Here is a 17,173-nt window from a genome sequence, read left to right as displayed (position 1 = left end):
TGGACAACAGGTGGCCCAGCTTCAACAGGCACTAAAATCATGTTTTTTCATCCTCCCAGAAAAGTTGGGGGTGGTGGAGTAGGGCAGGGGAATAGGCCAGCTTCTCAAAGAGACACATTTAACATATTTTATTAAGTTTGCCATATAAAGACTATGCCACAGGAAAAAATCATCAGAACTGAGAGGGCCCATGGAAATTATCCGGACCCCCTCGTTTTACAAATGAGGAAAGTGAACGAGAATACCAGCATGGCACTCTGGACCCCAGCCTGTCCACCCAGTCCCAGCACACGGGCTTCTGGTTTCGAGCCAAAGAGGACCTAAAGACTTAACCCATGTTGACTTTGAATGTTTCTGTGCCCTACAGCAGTACCAGTACAGTAGTACCACATTCTGATGCATATCTCCTCCTTGAGGCTGCAGGAAGAGCCCTAAAGAAAACACGATGAGTGTCAGGGTCGTTCAGAGCCAGGGAAACAGATGGATTGTGGAGCAGAGGGTGCAGAGGGCTGAGGGGAAGAGCTCAATCCCTCTCCAAGAATCCTGATCACCCTTTTCCCTCAAACAACACACACTCAGACCCCAAAGCCTCAGGACAAATATGCTTGCCGCCCTGAGGCTCAGATCAGGTTTGAAGGAGGAAGGGAAAGAAGCAGATAGAAGGAAAAGAGAAAGATTTACTTCTAAAATCAACAAGTCCAGTGGGAACACATTTTTCCCAGCATGGAGCAAATCCAAACACCACAAGAGAAGGCTATAAAACTCCAGTATTAAATCAATCGTGAGATGTAAGGGAAAACACCAATAACTTAGCAAAATAAATACAATGAGAGTTTCACTGAGATCAATGTAACCCAGTGAAAACAGTTTTTAGCTCTTGAGTCAAAAAGACTGAGGTGTACCTTGCACTGCATCTTAGGGGAAAACCCTAAGAGATGCTGGGAGTCTCCCCAGCAGAGAGAAGTCACACATTACTCCCTGTGGCCCCACAGAACCTTTCCACTAAAAGCTACTCGCGGAATGTACATTTCCTTCTCCCAGGAAGACAAGGTTGGCCAGTCAAAGCTGCAGCTCACTGACTCTGCCCCAGGCCATGACAGGTCGCTCTGGGGCTCTGGGTCTGTCTGTAGGAGGCCCGGGTAGGCAGGGGCTGAGGGCAGAGTGAGTGGAAAAACAAACAATGAGTTGTGAAGAACTGAGCTGTGTTTGTGGAGGGAACTTCATTCCCCCTTCCCCGGATACCCTCCCCTCGCTGTAGACCTTGGTGCCTCCAGCTTCTCTGGGTGAGGGAAATCTTGCCACCTCTCCCGACCCAGTGAGGGCCTGGATCCTGGGGCAGCTGAACTCCAGCCTACAAGAGAAGGGCGGCTCTACTACAGAGAAAACTAGTAACTATAGGAATAAGGATACTGCCCTGGCTCTCGCTGGTGGGTGAACGTCCTCCAGGGCTGCAGTGTCCAGAAGGGGTGTGCATCCTCTGTCTGCCCAGCACACAGGGGGCAGGAGCTTGGAAACAGTGGGACACATGGACCCCCAGCCCAGGGATCAGTCAGGAAGTCAAAGTCGGGGCGAGCAGCCTACAGGGGCGGCGGCTTCTCCGCAGGTGAGAAGCAGCGGCAACAGCAGCATCCAGCTCTTCTGCTCATGTTTCCACCACTCGAATAAGAGGCATGGGCTTATTAGGGCTGGGGGGCTTGGATATCCTCACGCTGAAAGAAAATGGCAAACTCTGAGTGCTGCTTGTCGCCTGCCCCACACACAGCCACCTCCCATGTCTGAACCCCCACCCGGCCCTGGGTTCCACACGTCAGTGCCAGCTGAGTTCTTGGTTCTCAGACTTCGGAACTGTAACTGTCAGCAGCGTCTAAGAGAAGAGAAGGGGGGGCGGGTGCTGCTATCTGAGGAATAGGGGTGGCGGAAAAACAGGGAGCAGTTCAACAGCTGAGAAGCGGGTCTAGCTGTGATTCTTGATGTTTTTCAAAATCTGGGACCTTTCTGTGAGTCTCTTGGGAAAAAAAAGGGCCTCTCTCTAGAAATACACACTTTGCTACACCTTGATTGTCACAAACAATTTCAGGGGGTCCATCTGCATCCAGAGGCTGTTTTGTGAGCCTCCCTGGGGCTATGCTACCAGGCTCTACTCCTGGTTAGAAAATGGTTCAGGTGGAGAACAGGTCAGATTAGACACTGAGAGCAGAAACAGGATTTAAAAGAGCCTTGTCCTTGGCCTCAACACTAAAGCTTTCCTTCCCACAGCTCTGTCCCTCCTCCCATACTCCTCACCCGGGCCCCACCATGGGCACTCCCACTCACTTGCCCAGGTTTTCGGTCTTGGTCCAGGTCTGGGTGCTAAAGTGGCCATGACTGATCTGCTTTTCTATCAGGTGTTCCATCCGGTCATGCATCTCTAAATTCTGTAATACAGGTTGTGGGGTCAGAGTCGGCCAGCTGTGACATTGTCTCTGCACCTCTGTCTGTGCTGCGGTCCCCACTACCCCTGCCATGCATGCCACCACCAGGGTACCCTCCCCTCTTCCCTCATCTTCACCATGCCTGACCACCCTCTTCCTCCAGCTCTCACTCCTGCTTCCTCCCTTCGAGAATTCTGTGCGACACTGATCGTTCCCTGCTGTCCTCCCCAACTTTCAGGAAAGGGGGGAATTAGACTAAGAACTCATGAGCTGAACGAGGCCACCACCTTAGCTGTGGAGAACACAAGACCCCCTCCTAAGGAATGCCTCCCCATTCACAGCCCAGCTCGTGGTCTCCTCCTTTGCTAAACTCATGACACGGGATGATGGGCCCCCTTAGAGTGGGGACAGGTTTCATCACCGTAACTCCCTGAAGGGTTCCAGAAAGCACTGACTCCATAACAATGATCCCAGATGCTCATTTCAGAGCAGCAGCCAGGCAGAATCTCTCTCCCTCCCTATGTACGGTCCTGTCTTCAAGAGCCTGCTCCCTTCCCAGGACTGCCCAGTACACACACCTCTGCTTCTAGGTAGGCGATTTTCTCCTTAAGCTCCTGGATAGTGCTGTCCTTTGACTGGACCACAGTTTTTGAATTCTGGAGCTGCAAAGATGTGGGAGAAAATAGGGTTCATTTTAAAATGACTCAGTATATGCTTGTCAAACCTCCCCCTGCTGCTGGGGAGCCAGAAGCAAAAGGCAGACTTTTGTACCTCTTACATGACTTCCTTAGCTTTTCGAGAAAAGCCTCCTTTCAGTCCATATTGAGCTCTTGATTATCCCAGGTGTGAGGGGAAGGGTGGTGAGAACACCACCCTGACGATCCAAAATCAGGGATGGCTTAAAACCCATTCCATTTAATGTTGAGAAATACACATTGTTCATTTATTCATTCAAGAAGTCACTGTCGGGGGGGTGCCTGGGTGGCTCAGTGGGTTAAGCTGCTGCCTTCAGATCAGGTCATGATCCCAGGGTCCTGGGATCGAGCCCCACATTGGGCTCTCTGCTCAGCAGGGAGCTTGCTTCCCTTCCTCTCCCTCTGCCTGTCTCTCTTTCAAATAAATAAATAAAATCTTAAAAAAAAAAAAAAAAAAAAGTAACTGTCAGGGCACCTGGGTGGCTCAGTTGGTTAGGCATCTGCCTTTGGATCCTGGGATACAGCCCCACATAGAACTCCCTTCTCAGCGGGGACCCTGTTTCTCCCTCTCCCTCTATGCATCCCCTACACTTGTACTCCCTCTCTCTAAAATAAAAATCTAAAAAAAAAAAAAAAAAGAAAAAAAAGAACTATCTCTTGAGTGCTTACTATGAGACAGGCTCTGTTCTAGACACCAGGAAATAGCAGGGAGCAAGATAGAAAAATCCTAGTCCTTGTGGAGCTGACAGGCAGCAAATATGCCCTCCCAGTTAGGGTGTTCTAAATTCTGAAAGAATTCTAAATTCTAAATTCAGAATTCTAAATTCTGAAGACTATTCTGCAAAACACCATATCCTGAGTTTGGTAGGGGAAGGCAGAAAATCTGCTGTGAGGGTCAAAGGTTGATAATCTGCACCCAGATAAGTGACTTTATTGTGACTTCATTATTCATTTACCAGTGTTCTTCAACGTTTAAGAGAGACTAACCTTTTCCTTCCTTCCCAGCAGAAGGCAGATGATTAAAGTCAAAGGGGAAAGACAGGAGAAAAGCAAATACCAATCACTCAAATCTAGTAACTGGTAGCCATAAATGTTTTTCTTGTTTTTTTTTTCCTTTGTTCTTTATTTTAATTTTTATTTACTTGAGAGAGAGCAAGAGAAATTCAGAGAATGAGTCAGGGGGAGCAGGGAGCCTAACTTGTGACTCCATTCCCGGACCCTGGAATCAAGACCTGTGCTGAAGGCAGACGCATAACCAACTGAGCCACCCAGGTGCAGCATTAATGTGTTAATATAAGAACTATAAGCCAAGCTCCCCAGGAGCATGAACAGCAAAGGCATAGACTTGACAGGAAAACAGGGCCGGGCCCCACATGGCGACTTCCCGAGGGGGTGGGTGGCATGGGGTGACGCGGGCACAGCTTACCTGCTCTATCATTTGCCTCACTTTCCGCTGCTGGCTCTTCAGCATGTCATCCAAGTGGTGGATCTTCTCCCGCAGCCCGGCCACTTCCTTTTCCAGGTTGGCAGCCCTGGGGAGGAAGAACAGAAAGCTGAGGCGAGGAGGGGAATGATGCACTTCTCTACCCAGTCACAGAAAGAACCTGGGGCTTGGGGGGTATCCATGACCATGATCCTCTCTGCCTGATGCCCCAGTGGTCTGCCACAAGGAGGAGTTGCTTGGGACACCTTGGAACAGTGCGGTGGAAGCCTCGCTAGAGGTCAGCTAGACTGAACAAGGGAACTGCCACTCAGAGAGGTAAGAATGGATAAGTCATTCTGGAAAGTTCTAGAAGGTACAACTAGATCCGACAGGTTGATGTCCAGGGAAGCAGTCCTCATGCTAACACAGGACAGCATTCAAGCTGTCAGAACATGCCCTGCCTCAGGTGTGATGAGCTCCTCATTCCTGGAGAGATTTGAGTGGGAGCTGGGAGTATGATACCCAATGCCATCAAGCTGTTGGAGAGGACTCTGTGTCAAGAGGGAGATAAGATTCAAGTGTGTTCCTAAATCTCCTGATTTCCAGAGACTGCTATATTCTCTGCATCTTCTCAACTGGGCCAAGATCCCCAGAGGTCCAGCGACCAGGCAGGGTGTCCAGGAGTTCAGACTGCTAGTACCCATCTCTCTCCGCTCCTGCCTGAGGCAGCAGGAGGGCAGGGCTCCTGGTGAGGTTGGGGGTGGAGTATAATGCACTCTGAACCCCGACATCCTCCCTAAGCCTCACACAGTCTGAGTGTCCACCATCAACTCTCCAGTGCCCTACTGACCAGTCTCCTTTTACTAAGAAGACTAACATTTTTGGTGCATAGCCATTTCGTGCCATTCCCAAGCCTCAGTTTTGGATTATCTGGGTCTTTTCTGTTTCTCCTGATGCTTCCTCTCAGTCACCTGCCCATAAGCACCACTGCTGGGAAAGAAGGAGGGCTGAGTAATTTAAAACAATTCCGTGATGACATTGAGCCCAAAAGGAGGCTACGATACAATGTCTCCATTTCCCATGCCTAGACTGAGGTTATCCCGAAGGAGGGAAGATACTCCCCACTGACTGTGGGGTCCAAGCGGGCAAGGATCATGTCTGTAGGGGCGCCTGGGTGGCTCAGTTCATTAAGCATCTATCTGCCTTTGGCTCAGGTCATGATCCTAGGACCATAGGATGGAGCCCCACATCGGGCTCCCTGCTGTTTAGGAGGCTGCCATCTTGGGGGAGTTCATTTTCCATGGAGTAGGAGGTTTCTGTGTGCTCTTTGGCAGCACACAGAAACTTCCCAGCCTCACCCAGCCACCTGGACAGAGAGCTTGGCCCTGCATTATCCAGGCCCACCTGGTGGCTATGGCTGCTGTTCATGCTCCTGGGGAGCCGGTTTCTCCCACTCCCCCTGTTTGTGCGGCTCTCTCATGCGATAGCTCTGTCAAATACATAAATAAAATCTTTAAAACAAAAAAGAAAAAAGATCATGTCTGTTCATCTTGAAATGCCTTAGAAGGCCCTCCAGGTGATGTCTGTTGAATTTAAAAAAATCCAATTCACACTATGGAGAACAGACCCAAGATGCTGTTAACTTTGATTTACCATTTGCGGTCTTACTTATTAGTTGCCAGCAGCATGAAAAATTTCCAAATCCTTAAAGGTCCAAAATGGCCCGTTCTTTGCTCCATAAGCTTCACTGGTAGGGCCTGGGATCTCTTATCAGAGGGAATCTGTGAACATCTTGGAGCAGAAAGCATCCTAGCGACCCCTGGTTCTCAGCTGGAGTAGCTTCAAGGGACAGGAAGTTCTGAATCTCTTCATGAAGATACTTATTGTATTTTTTGAAGCATGACTTGTGAGGAAGTTTTTGATTTGCCCTCAAATAATTTCCAGTCGGCCTTTGTTTTGAGGGGCGGAAACTATGGTGCAATACTACCACATGCGCGTCCCGTATGACAGCCTGTAGAATGATGTGCCAGAACAGCAGGAACTTCACCAGCTCCCACTTGACCTTGGCGCTAACACCATGGAAGCCTTTACTTTAGGCTCCTACTCTGTGGAAAATGAACTCCCCCAAGATGGCAGCCTCCCAAACAGTATCTCCCTGGGCAGGGCCCCACCCAGAGGAGCCACACCGTGACTCAGAGCTGGAAGATCTGACATCAGCTCCAGCTTCCTCCCCAGGCCAGGCTGCCACAGAGCTGCAGGCTGCATGGCGCGCCCTCCCCTCCCTGCACCCCAGCTTCCCCGGGGAACATGGGCCCTTACTTTTCTCGCTCTGTTTGACAGTCAGTGTTCTTGCTCCGAAGTTCCTCCAGGGCTGTTTCTCCCTCCCTGACCTTCACCAATAAGGCCTGATGCTCCTGGATGGGCCAAAGGGAAGAAAACCTAGGATAAGGAGGTAGCAATGGTTTCTGTGTTTGGGGTGATAGGGGCCTGAGGGCTGGGGCTCAGCCCCTATTGGGTCTGGGATAGCTGCCAAAGAGCAGCAGGCCAAGCTGGTTTGCTGAGGCACCCTCCCCTGTCAGGGATAACTCTTCCCACCCTCAGCACACAGGAACTTCCCAGCCTCACCCAGCTACCTGGACAGAGAGCTTGGCCCTGTGTTATCCAGGCCCACCTGGTGGCTATGGCTGCCGGTCCCTGGGAAACCAGGCCCTGTGGCTCCTTAAGAGCAGTTCCGTCTTTTCTTTTTTTCTTTTCTTTTCACAAGCCCATAAAGGGCAGCTCTATAAGAACCCAACTGAAGTGGAAATGGGTTCAACTCTAGTTAGCAAGGGCTCAGCTTAGCAGAGAGAAAGACCTCTTGTTCCTTAAAGGCTAAAAGGTTCTCGAAAGTATTTGCTGAGGAAGCAGTGAAGTGTGTTTTACTGGTACTGTTCATAAAAGCAGACTACAGTGGTCTCAGTTATTCCCAGGACCACCCCCTCCTTCCCCCAGCGCAGGAGTTAGGCCCTGAAGGCAGGACTCCAACTATTACCGCCTGCATGCCTAGCAGGCGCTTCTGGAGCTCTCCGACATCAGCCTCCTTCTGCTCCACTCGGTCCTCTGCTCTCTGAAGGGCCACTTGACTCTGTTCTGCTTCTCTCTGGTACCGGCTGAGTGTGACCTAAGACAGGACGCAGATGGGTGAAGGGAATGGAGGGGAAAGAGCAAACGTGGATAAAAACCTTAGGAAAGAACCCAGGATCCAGGGCCCAGGGCGCAGCGATAGGGGAAGGGAGGCACCCCCCTCTTTCCCATTCATGATTCTAGGATGACTTGGGAAACCAGCAGGTATCTCCACTTCCAGGGTTCACTGGCACATACTTGATCAAGCTGTTATTTTTTTTTTAAATTTTAAAGATTTATTTATCTATTTGAGAGAGAACATGCAAGGGGTAGGGGTGTGGGGAGGGGCAGAAGGAGAGGGAGAGAGAGTCTTAAGCAGACTTTACACTGAGTATAGAGCTGGACACCAGGCTCGATCTCATGACCCTGAGATCACGACCTGAGCTGAAACCAAGTCAGACACTTAACTGACTGCACCACCCAGGCCCCCTGATCCAGCTCTACTTTAGAGTGACATTTGGAACCCATTAGCACTTTCCAGATGGTGGACTTTGTCAATATCTCCTCTGCCCCAGCCCCCAGTTGGCCAGTGCCACCCAAGATTAACCCAGGGCTGTGACTTTCCTATAAATGCAAACACAAAGAATCCAGGGGAGCATATCTCCACGTCCTTCCTTCTTTGTTCCCACTCTTCCTCACCCTCACATCAAGCAATACTGCAGCCTGCATAACAAGGACAAAATAGCACCTAGAAGGGCCCCAGGAAGAATTGTTCCATTTCCAAGATGACAGCCAATTTGGAAGAGAAAGAAGCAGAATTTTAGAATGAAAAATTAAGGAAGAACTTGCCTCCCTTCCTCCCGCATGCCAACATCAGGTCTCAGCTTAGATATCCTTTCTTCCAGAAGCCTCCATGCCCAGTGAGTAGTCCTTCCATTGTGTGGCCTTCCTTCTTAGAGCACTGAGGGGATTTTGCCCAGTCACTTGTGTGCACGCCCCAGTGGGCCATCGGCAAGAACCATTATATTTCCAGAGCTCAGCCCAGTACCTAGCACACAGTTACTGCTCGCTAATGTCATGAGAAGAATTGGTACTCATCTAGTCTAATCCTCTCCTTTTGCAACTAAAGGTCAACTGATTTACCCAAAGTACAAAGCTAGGGAATAACAGAGCCAATGCTAGAACACAATGACTTCATTATTCATCTCAGTTCTTCCCAGATACCCCACACTGACTCCCCAGTCAGTTGCTACAGAAGAATCCATATAACCACTCAAAAGTCCACGCAGCCCTGGGAAAACAGAACACCAAAGTCACCAGTTTGTCTGACCCCTCCCAAAGTCAGACTCAGGGAAGAGAAAGCAAAGCCCAGGAGGACATGTGATGAGACACATCCATGCTGCACACCAGCCCTGTGCAGAGCCAACTTTCTGTGAACCTTTCCTGACAGCAGGCTGCTGCTGGTGGAACAGAAAACCCATGCCCACTGGCAGGTTGTTTTCACGGTAACTAACAATCTTGCCCTTGCTACCGCCTTTATAGAAACGTAGATCAGAGAGTTTCATTCACTAGAAAGACAGAGAAAAGCCTCCAAAGGTCCCTTTTTAGCCTGGAACAGGCTAGCCCCATGGACAGGAACATAAAAACAAAAGCTCTCACTTCTGTACCTAACATTGCACGCAGGTTGGTGTGTCCTCAGAGCACAGCGTTAATGGGTCATGGGCTGATCCTCACACTCTGCTGCGGGATCACAAAGGAAAAAACATACTCCTCTGCCACATTTGTCCCTGTTGCTCCAGTCAGCAATGCCTGGAAGGAGCCTCTGAATCCTGAGAGGGTGTGCCAACCTACCCCAACAGCAGAAACAGCACCTCTGACTGCAGACAGGCTGCTTATTAAGGCCAGCCCCTTCTGGGAAACTGGGGGCAGGTGGCTACAGCGGTCTGGGACCTTCTTGTCTTAGGGTTTCACTCTGGACCCTTTTGGTCAAGCACTGAAACCCAGAGCTAGCAGACCCCCCGCCCCCACAGATGGCCCAAACCAACAAGTGCTTCATAACACCCCTCAGTGTAGAAATTTCTTCCCAGGGCACCTGGGTGGCTCAGTGGTGTAAGCATCTGCCTTCAGCTCAGGTCATGATCCCAGGGGTCTGGGATCGAGCACTGCATTGGGCTCCTTGCTTGGCAAAAAGCCTGCTTCTCCCTCTCCCCCTGCTTGTGTCCCCTCTCTTGCTGTGTGTCTCTCTGTCATTAAATAAGTAAAATCTTTACCCCCCCCCAAAAAAAAATTCTTTCCAAAATTCAGAGTCTGGTCAGTGCTAAAGCCTCAGCATCCCTTCCTCCTGATGTGTACCAAGAAGGTAGGGAACAGCTGATCACCAAAATGATCCATTGTCAACCCACTTACCCAAATTGTGGGTTCTGAAACAGATGCGGCAAACTCCTTTACTGCACAACTACTTTGTTCCAAGAACAAACTCGTCACAGTATCACGTGAAGTCCAAACTATTTAGGATAGCAAAACCCGCTTAACTAAATTGATCACTAAGAAAAATACAGGGTTATCTTATGTTTCTAAAATCCTTCGGAGCAATATATATATATGTACGTGTCTTACCTCTCAATTCACAGACCACACTTGTATACTTAAAACGACCCCTTTTTACATTATTTGGAACTGATACTTAGGTTAAATTACTTGCTCAAATAACAGATCATCTCTAAAGGCAATTGATTAGCCCTCTGCCTTCTCCTGCCCCCTCAATATCCCTCTTAAAAATTCTCTCTCTTAGTCTCACAGAAGAGAAGCATTCGGTCTTCTTCCTACCACCAGCTCCTGGCATGCCTGGGCAGGGCACAGCCTATCATTACACATTTATGACACAGAAATTCTTTACATGTGGATGAACAATAGCAGATAACAGATGGCTAATCTCATGCAAAAGCCTAGTATCTTTCCAGTGTACCTCATTTTATACTCAAAGAATTTTCTGGAAAGTATGGCAGACCTCACACACTTTTAAATTGTGGGGGGCTTTCACTCTCAACAGACTTTTGTACTTTTTAAATCTTCCATAATAATTAGTATTGCTTTTGTAACAATAATTGAAATACTCATTCCAAATCACAAAGCTCTGTAAGACTTGACTTCAGGAAGTCCTCTGACTTCATGGACACAGATTTTTCTATAGCCATACTGTTCCACCCACTTATCCAGTCCACATTTAAGAGGTACCCACCTTACGTCAGATGTTATGCCAGACATGGGTGACCTTGACAGCAACAGTCCCTGCCTGTGAGCTGCCTAGAGCCCAGTAATTCTTACTGTGGTAAGAGTAACGGCCCCTGAGTTACCCGCTATCCCAGACCAGCACTACCACTCAACTTCAGCAGAGAAACAAGTGCCAACCTTTAAACCATGGACTCGACTTGAACAGCAAAAACTGTAAATGCCCAGGAATGCGAAAAGCAGACAGGAAAGTGCCCAGGCCTCAAAGCCTGACCTCTCTAGGGGCTGGCACATGCCAGAAAGACATGAAGTCCATGCTAAGTTATGGCCCCTATATTCAGCAACCCAACCCTTGGGGCACTTTCTCCTTGAACCCCAAATCTCACCTCAAAAGCCACTCGGTCTGACTGGTGCTGCCGCTCAGCCTCCCGCAGCTTGACAAGCAGGTCCCGCACAGTCTTTCTCAAGCTCTCGGCATCTTCACTTATGTAGGCATCTACCTACAGTCAGAGCAGAGAAAAGAAGGTGAAGGCCCCGTGTTTGTGTAAGAGGAGGTCCCCTGCAACACACAAGTGGGCCCTCTTGTCCAGACCACACTGAGTTATTCACACGAAAACACTCTTCATATGCTGGGGAACTCAACTAGCAAACTCACCTGATGATTTTAGGACACACCCAGTAATTTTTATACAGGTATCAATGGATTAACAGGTAGGCTAATGCCATCCTCACCTGTAGGTCCTGCTTCCATTAGACGAGTTCTTCGAGAGGGGAGACCGTGTTCCCCTTTAGACTACAGCGCCCCAAGGGCAGGGACTGGGCCACACCCACCAGGAGGGATGCACCCCAAAGGCACACGTCTTGGTCTTCTCTGCAGCTAGCACAGAGACCAGCACACAGAGGGTTACTGATGGACGGGCAGGTTTAGAGCAAAAACACCCAACCAACTACAAGGACTCTGATTCGATACTTCATCAAGGTTACCACAAGTCTCTCCCTAGACACACCCAGTCGTGGGTTGGTGGTTAGCACTGTGCTGGCATGTGGGGTCTTGCCCCCAGTTACCAGCTCCCAGCAAGTCTAACAGAAAAATCTTTACCTGTCTTGCACTTTAGGAAGCACGGAGCTCTCAGCTGGGAGGCGGGCCACAAGGCCCTAGTTGCTGCACCATCACTGAGTCCAGTGGGCCTTTGTGAAGCAGCAAGAAGACGCCTTACCATGGCCTGCCTCACAGGCTGACTCAAATATAAGATAATATCCGGTAGGGCTTAGAGCTCGTGAGGAGAAAAAGCTGAACAAATAGTACCAGGTGTTATTATAACCTGTTACCAACTATGGTGATGCAGGGGAAGAGAAAAAATTCAAACTGCACATCTAGAGTGAGCAGCTAGAATCACAACATGCCAAACTCTAGCCATCAAGATGTTATCCAGTTCATGGCCCTCGATCCATACCTAAGTTGCTGAGCAGGTGAAAACAATTTAAAAGCTCCTGGAGAAAACCACTATGTGCTTATTTCAGACGGTGTTCTAATAAGGCTATTTAATGACATGGAAAATGTTCATGGTATAATGTGAAGAGAAAAAAGTTAGTTACAAAACTCTGCATGTAGGAGTTAGAAACACACCAGATTTAAGTACAGTTGTGAGGATAGATCCTAAGAACATGGTGTTGGGTAAAAAGGAAAACAAAATTCATTATAAAAATTGAAAACATAGACATATCTAAGCCATACATTGAATATATTAGAATGTATACTTTTTGGCAGGGTAGGCAGAATAAAAAAAAAAAAAAAGGAAAAGGTCATTATGAGACCAGAGATGATAATATGCCCTAATGGATGGGTAGATCTGATTCAGACCTGCACTCCAGAGCCATAAAAAAAACAATCCAACAACAAAACAAAACAAAAAAGCCCACCCAGACAAAAGAAACAAACAGAAAGAAATGCTATATATAGTATAATCTCGATATTATAACACACATTTGCATTTAAAACCGTCGTTTTTCAGATGAATGGATAAAGAAGATGTGCTATATATACATATACAGTGGAATATTATGCAGCCACCAAAAAATGAAATCTTGCTATTTGCAACAACATGGATGAAACTAGAGGGTATCACGCTAAGCAAAATAAGTCAATCAGAGAAAGACAATTATCATATAATCTCTCTGATATGAGGAATTTGAGAAACAAGGCAGAGGATCATAGGGGAAGGGAGGGAAAAATGAAACAAGATGAAACCAGAGAGGGAGACAAACCATAAAAGACTCTTAATCTCAGGAAACTGAAGATTGCTGGTAGGGAAGAGGGAGGGTGGGAGGGATGGGCTGGCTGGATGATGGACACTGGGGAGGGTGTGTGTTGTGGTGAGTGCTGTGAATTATGTAAGACTGATGAATCACAGACCTATACCCCTGAAACAAATAATACATTATATGTTAATAAAAAAAACAAAAAAATGGCTTTTCTCTGGGTACATTCAAATGACATTTTTTCTTCTTTCACGCTTGTTTCTGAATTTCCTAAATTTTCTATGATAAGCATATCTTATTACATAATCACAAAAGGTAATAACAAAGGCCCCACCCCCTTTTTTTCCTAACAATGATAGCCATGTTTATTTCTTAATTAAACCTCAATAAAGCTGGGGGATAATTTTTTTCAAAAAGGACAGCCAGGATGAGCATTGGGCAATACATAGGATTGTTGAGTCACTGTATTATACTGACACTGTATATTAACTATACTGGAATTTTAATAAATAAATAAACAAGGGCAGCCATGGAAAGAAATACCACTATGGCATTATTCAAAAGGAGGAGGTAGATCTACATGTACTAAAATAGAGAGAAGGCTATAAATTTAATAAACTTTAAGTTGATGGAAGCTACAGTTTAAAAAAAATTGAAAAGAAAGCACGGAATAATGTATTTATCATGACCCTGAATCTGTGCAAAGTATGTGTATATTATACACATGTATTTATACATGTGTCAATGGTATGTATGTATATATTAATATGTATACAAACAAATAGGCATATGTTATTTAGATAAGGTGTTCTATGTATAGAAAATTACACTAGAGGGGTGCCTGGCTGGCTCAGTCAGAAGAGCATGAGACTCTTGATCTTGGAGTTGCAAATTTGAGCCCTACATTGGATGTAGAGATTAACAAAAGAAAGAAAGAAAGAAAAGAAAAGAAAAACATACTCAGCTTTAGCTAAACATTAGAATCCCCTAAAGAGATATATTCTCTTTTTTCTAAGATTTTATTCTTAAGTAATCTCCACACCCCACATGGGGCTCAAACTCACAACCCCAAGATCAAAAGTTGCATGCTCAGAGTGCCTCAGGGGCTCAATCGGTTAAGCCTCCAACTCTTGATTTCTGATCAGGTCATGATCTCAGGGTTGTGAGATGGAGCCCCAAGTCAGGCTCCACATTGACTGTGGTGCCTACTTAAGATTCTCTCTCCCACTCCCTCTCTCCACAGCCCCCCTCAATAGATAGATAGATAAACAAAGAAAATTAAATAAAATTAAAGTTGCATGCTCTACCCTCTGAGCCAGCAAGGCTCCCCCTGAAGAGCTTTTTCAAGTCCCAATGCCCAGTCCACGTCTCAGACCAATTAAATTACAATCTCTGGGGCTGACACCAGGCTTGTCTCCTGAAAGCTCCCAGGGCCATTTTAATCAGCAGCAAAGGCCAAGAGCACTAAAGGATCCACCCACTTCAATCTGTTAACAGTGGATCCTTCAAAGGAGTAGAACTGGGCAAGGAGAATTTCCAGTTTGTATTGTTTCTCTGTTTGAATTTTCACAGAAACTTTACTCTTACCTTTAGTGAGAGAGGAAGAGTGATAACAAGGGGATCAGGGAGGAAGCTATCCTGCCTCTTTTGCAGTGAAGTGGTTACCATTTTCCCTGTTAACGTACCTCAGGTGAACTGCTATACTGGGTCGTGGAGCTTGGATTTAATCTATTTGGCTTTTCTAACACCACCTATTCAAAGGAAAATAAAATAAGTAGTTAAAACAGCCCAAACACTGGTTTTATCCTACTGCGCAGGCGCACCGATTGAACCAAGATGACGGCTCCTGTGGATCTGGAGTTAAAGAAGACCTTCACAGAACTTCAAGCCAAAGTAACTGACACTCAACAGAAGGTGAAGCTTGCAGACAGCTAGATTGAACAGCTAAACAGAACGAAAAAGCATGCACATCTTACAGATACAGAGATTATGACTTTGGTAGATGAGACTAACATGTATGAAGGTGTAGGAAGAATGTTTATTCTTCAGTCCAAGGAGGTAATTCACAGTCAACTATTAGAGAAACAGAAAATAGCAGAGGAAAAAATTAAAGAATTAGAGCAGAAGAAATCCTACCTAGAGTGGAGTGTGAAGGAAGCTGAGGACAACATCCAGGAGATGCTAATGGCACGAAGGGCACAGTAGGAAATCTCTAGCAGAAGCTTCCTGCCCCCTCCCATTCCTGGCAAGGGCAGAGGGGCCCATGTGGGGAAACAGCCTCTCTTCTACCCTGACAGACTTTTATTTGGATGATCTGGTAACCCTATATTTTCTACTTCACCCTGATCCCCTTTCAGATCCCAGCTCTGTATTTTTTATCCTGGCTCTGTCTGCCACCCCTACCCAGAACACTCTTCTCCCTTAGGGGTGAATCACCAACTCCCAGGAGAGGGAAGATGGGAGCCAGGACAGACAGGGGAGCTCTGTCCAAGCCTATTACTCATTACACTGCTTAGACCAATAAAAGGCATCTGTCCCCCCCCCCCCAAAAAAAACAACCCAAACAACCAACTTTGAAACATTTAATATCTGAAGAATTCAAATCTCAGAATAAAAGAAAGAGGTGGAGAAGATAGAGAAAGAAGAGGAAGGGGAAGTGAAGGAGGAAGAGAAAGAAGAAAAGGAAGGAAGGCGAGTAGGAGGGCAGGCAGGAAGAGAAAAAAGACGTTGAGCACTCTGTGGAAAATGGAGAGGACAGGCAGTGGAGAAACATGTGTGGCCTTGGAAGGGAATACTCTATCTAGCCTCATGGGGAGGATGAGGGGAACCCCAGGCTAAAACCTTTCAGCACACAGAACAACATGCAGGCTGACTCCTGGAAGCCCAGGGAATACATGCAGCTGCCTGCCACCAACAAAGAGCTTCCATTGCCCCTCAGGGATCCTGACAAGGTTTGATGAAGCATAAAGCGGAAGGCGAAGCGGCCTTTGCTGTAATCCCTTCCAGCCCAAAGCCTGATTATTCACCATATGACTCCTGGTCTGTGCAAGCAAGGGCCCTGGACTTTCGGGCCTGTATCTGGGCACATCAGGCTCTTCAGTCACCTCACAAAGCACCTCCCAGCCGCCAGATGTGAGTTTGGGCAGTGAAAGTCCTACCTTCCATCACAGCAAAATGAATTAGGGGGAAACACCACACAAGCCTCGTCCACGCTTACGCCAGAGAGGAACCTTGCTGCCATTAGCTTCCAGGTCACTGTTTCCCTCAGGAGAATGAGGGCAGGGGCTGCTGGAGAAAGACTAGCCCCCACCATTCCCCAAACAAAACACAGATGAAGGAGATAAAACTCAACATCTAAAGGAGGATGAGAGTGAAATGGAAGAGACAGGTCTGTTCTCCTGAGCACCCTTCTAGCCTCCAATTTTAGAAAAGCCAAAAAGCAAGATCCCAGGGTTACTCATTCATCTCAAGAAGACCTCTCCAATAGGTTCAGTATGACATTTACTGATGACCTTCTGCATCGTTGACCCTGTGCTGAGTGTGGGGCTACAGAGACACGGGGTGGGATGAACCCTAACCTCAGGGAGCTTCTGGTGCCTGGGTAGAGACAGCTACATACACAAATAACACACAAGGGCCAAGACCTCCAATTCACACCATGGTGCCGTCCCAGTTAAGCAAGATTGACTTATAAGAAGTTTACATTTATAGGCAAGTGTCTGCTTCATGAGACTCCATGCCGCAAATAGAGCGATCACAGAATCCTTGCAGGGAAGAGGTTTTCACCAATAACTTAATGGTAATTTTATTTACATAAGCTCTGTTTTTATACACTGCTTTGGGAACATGGATACTTTTTACAGGCTGATAGGTGTAAACACCAGTGCCCACCAGCTGGAGAGCACTGAAGGTTGTGAGTGCTCTAAGAAAGCCAACATCGCCTGTATTTGCGCCTTTCCTGGCAGTCGTGGGAGACTCCGCACCCACGATTCGACTGGCAAAAGGGACTGCCTAGAACAACATCTTCCATGAGGATCCGACCATCAACCATTTCC

At 47.3% G+C, this 17,173-nt stretch overlaps 1 protein-coding gene and 1 pseudogene across 6 annotated transcripts in view; one reads left to right on the top strand and one right to left on the bottom strand.

Moving 5' to 3' along the window:
* Positions 1–1,252: 1,252 nt before the first annotated feature.
* Positions 1,253–17,173, bottom strand: part of TUFT1 (tuftelin 1) — a 46,907-nt gene continuing 30,986 nt past the window's right edge. For 3 of the 6 annotated variants that reach the window (XM_059376154.1, XM_059376158.1, XM_059376157.1), the window contains 8 exons: positions 14,804–14,869; positions 11,246–11,359; positions 7,561–7,689; positions 6,849–6,943; positions 4,533–4,638; positions 2,990–3,073; positions 2,314–2,414; positions 1,253–1,709 (listed from right to left, as the gene is read on the bottom strand). In XM_059376154.1, the coding sequence (XP_059232137.1) occupies positions 1,643–1,709; positions 2,314–2,414; positions 2,990–3,073; positions 4,533–4,638; positions 6,849–6,943; positions 7,561–7,689; positions 11,246–11,359; positions 14,804–14,869 (762 nt within the window). In that variant the 3' untranslated portion in view covers positions 1,253–1,642. The remainder of the gene's footprint in view (positions 1,710–2,313; positions 2,415–2,989; positions 3,074–4,532; positions 4,639–6,848; positions 6,944–7,560; positions 7,690–11,245; positions 11,360–14,803; positions 14,870–17,173) is intronic. The other 3 variants (XM_059376155.1, XM_059376159.1, XM_059376156.1) reach the window with 2 other exon arrangements.
* On the top strand, positions 14,955–15,641 carry LOC132000768 (prefoldin subunit 1-like; annotated as a pseudogene).

Source organism: Mustela nigripes, chromosome 14 (genome assembly GCF_022355385.1).
Source record: "Mustela nigripes isolate SB6536 chromosome 14, MUSNIG.SB6536, whole genome shotgun sequence".
NCBI lineage: Eukaryota > Metazoa > Chordata > Mammalia > Carnivora > Mustelidae > Mustela > Mustela nigripes.
The sequence above is the reverse complement of the archived record's forward strand: the minus strand, read 5'-3'. Positions and strand labels throughout refer to the sequence as shown.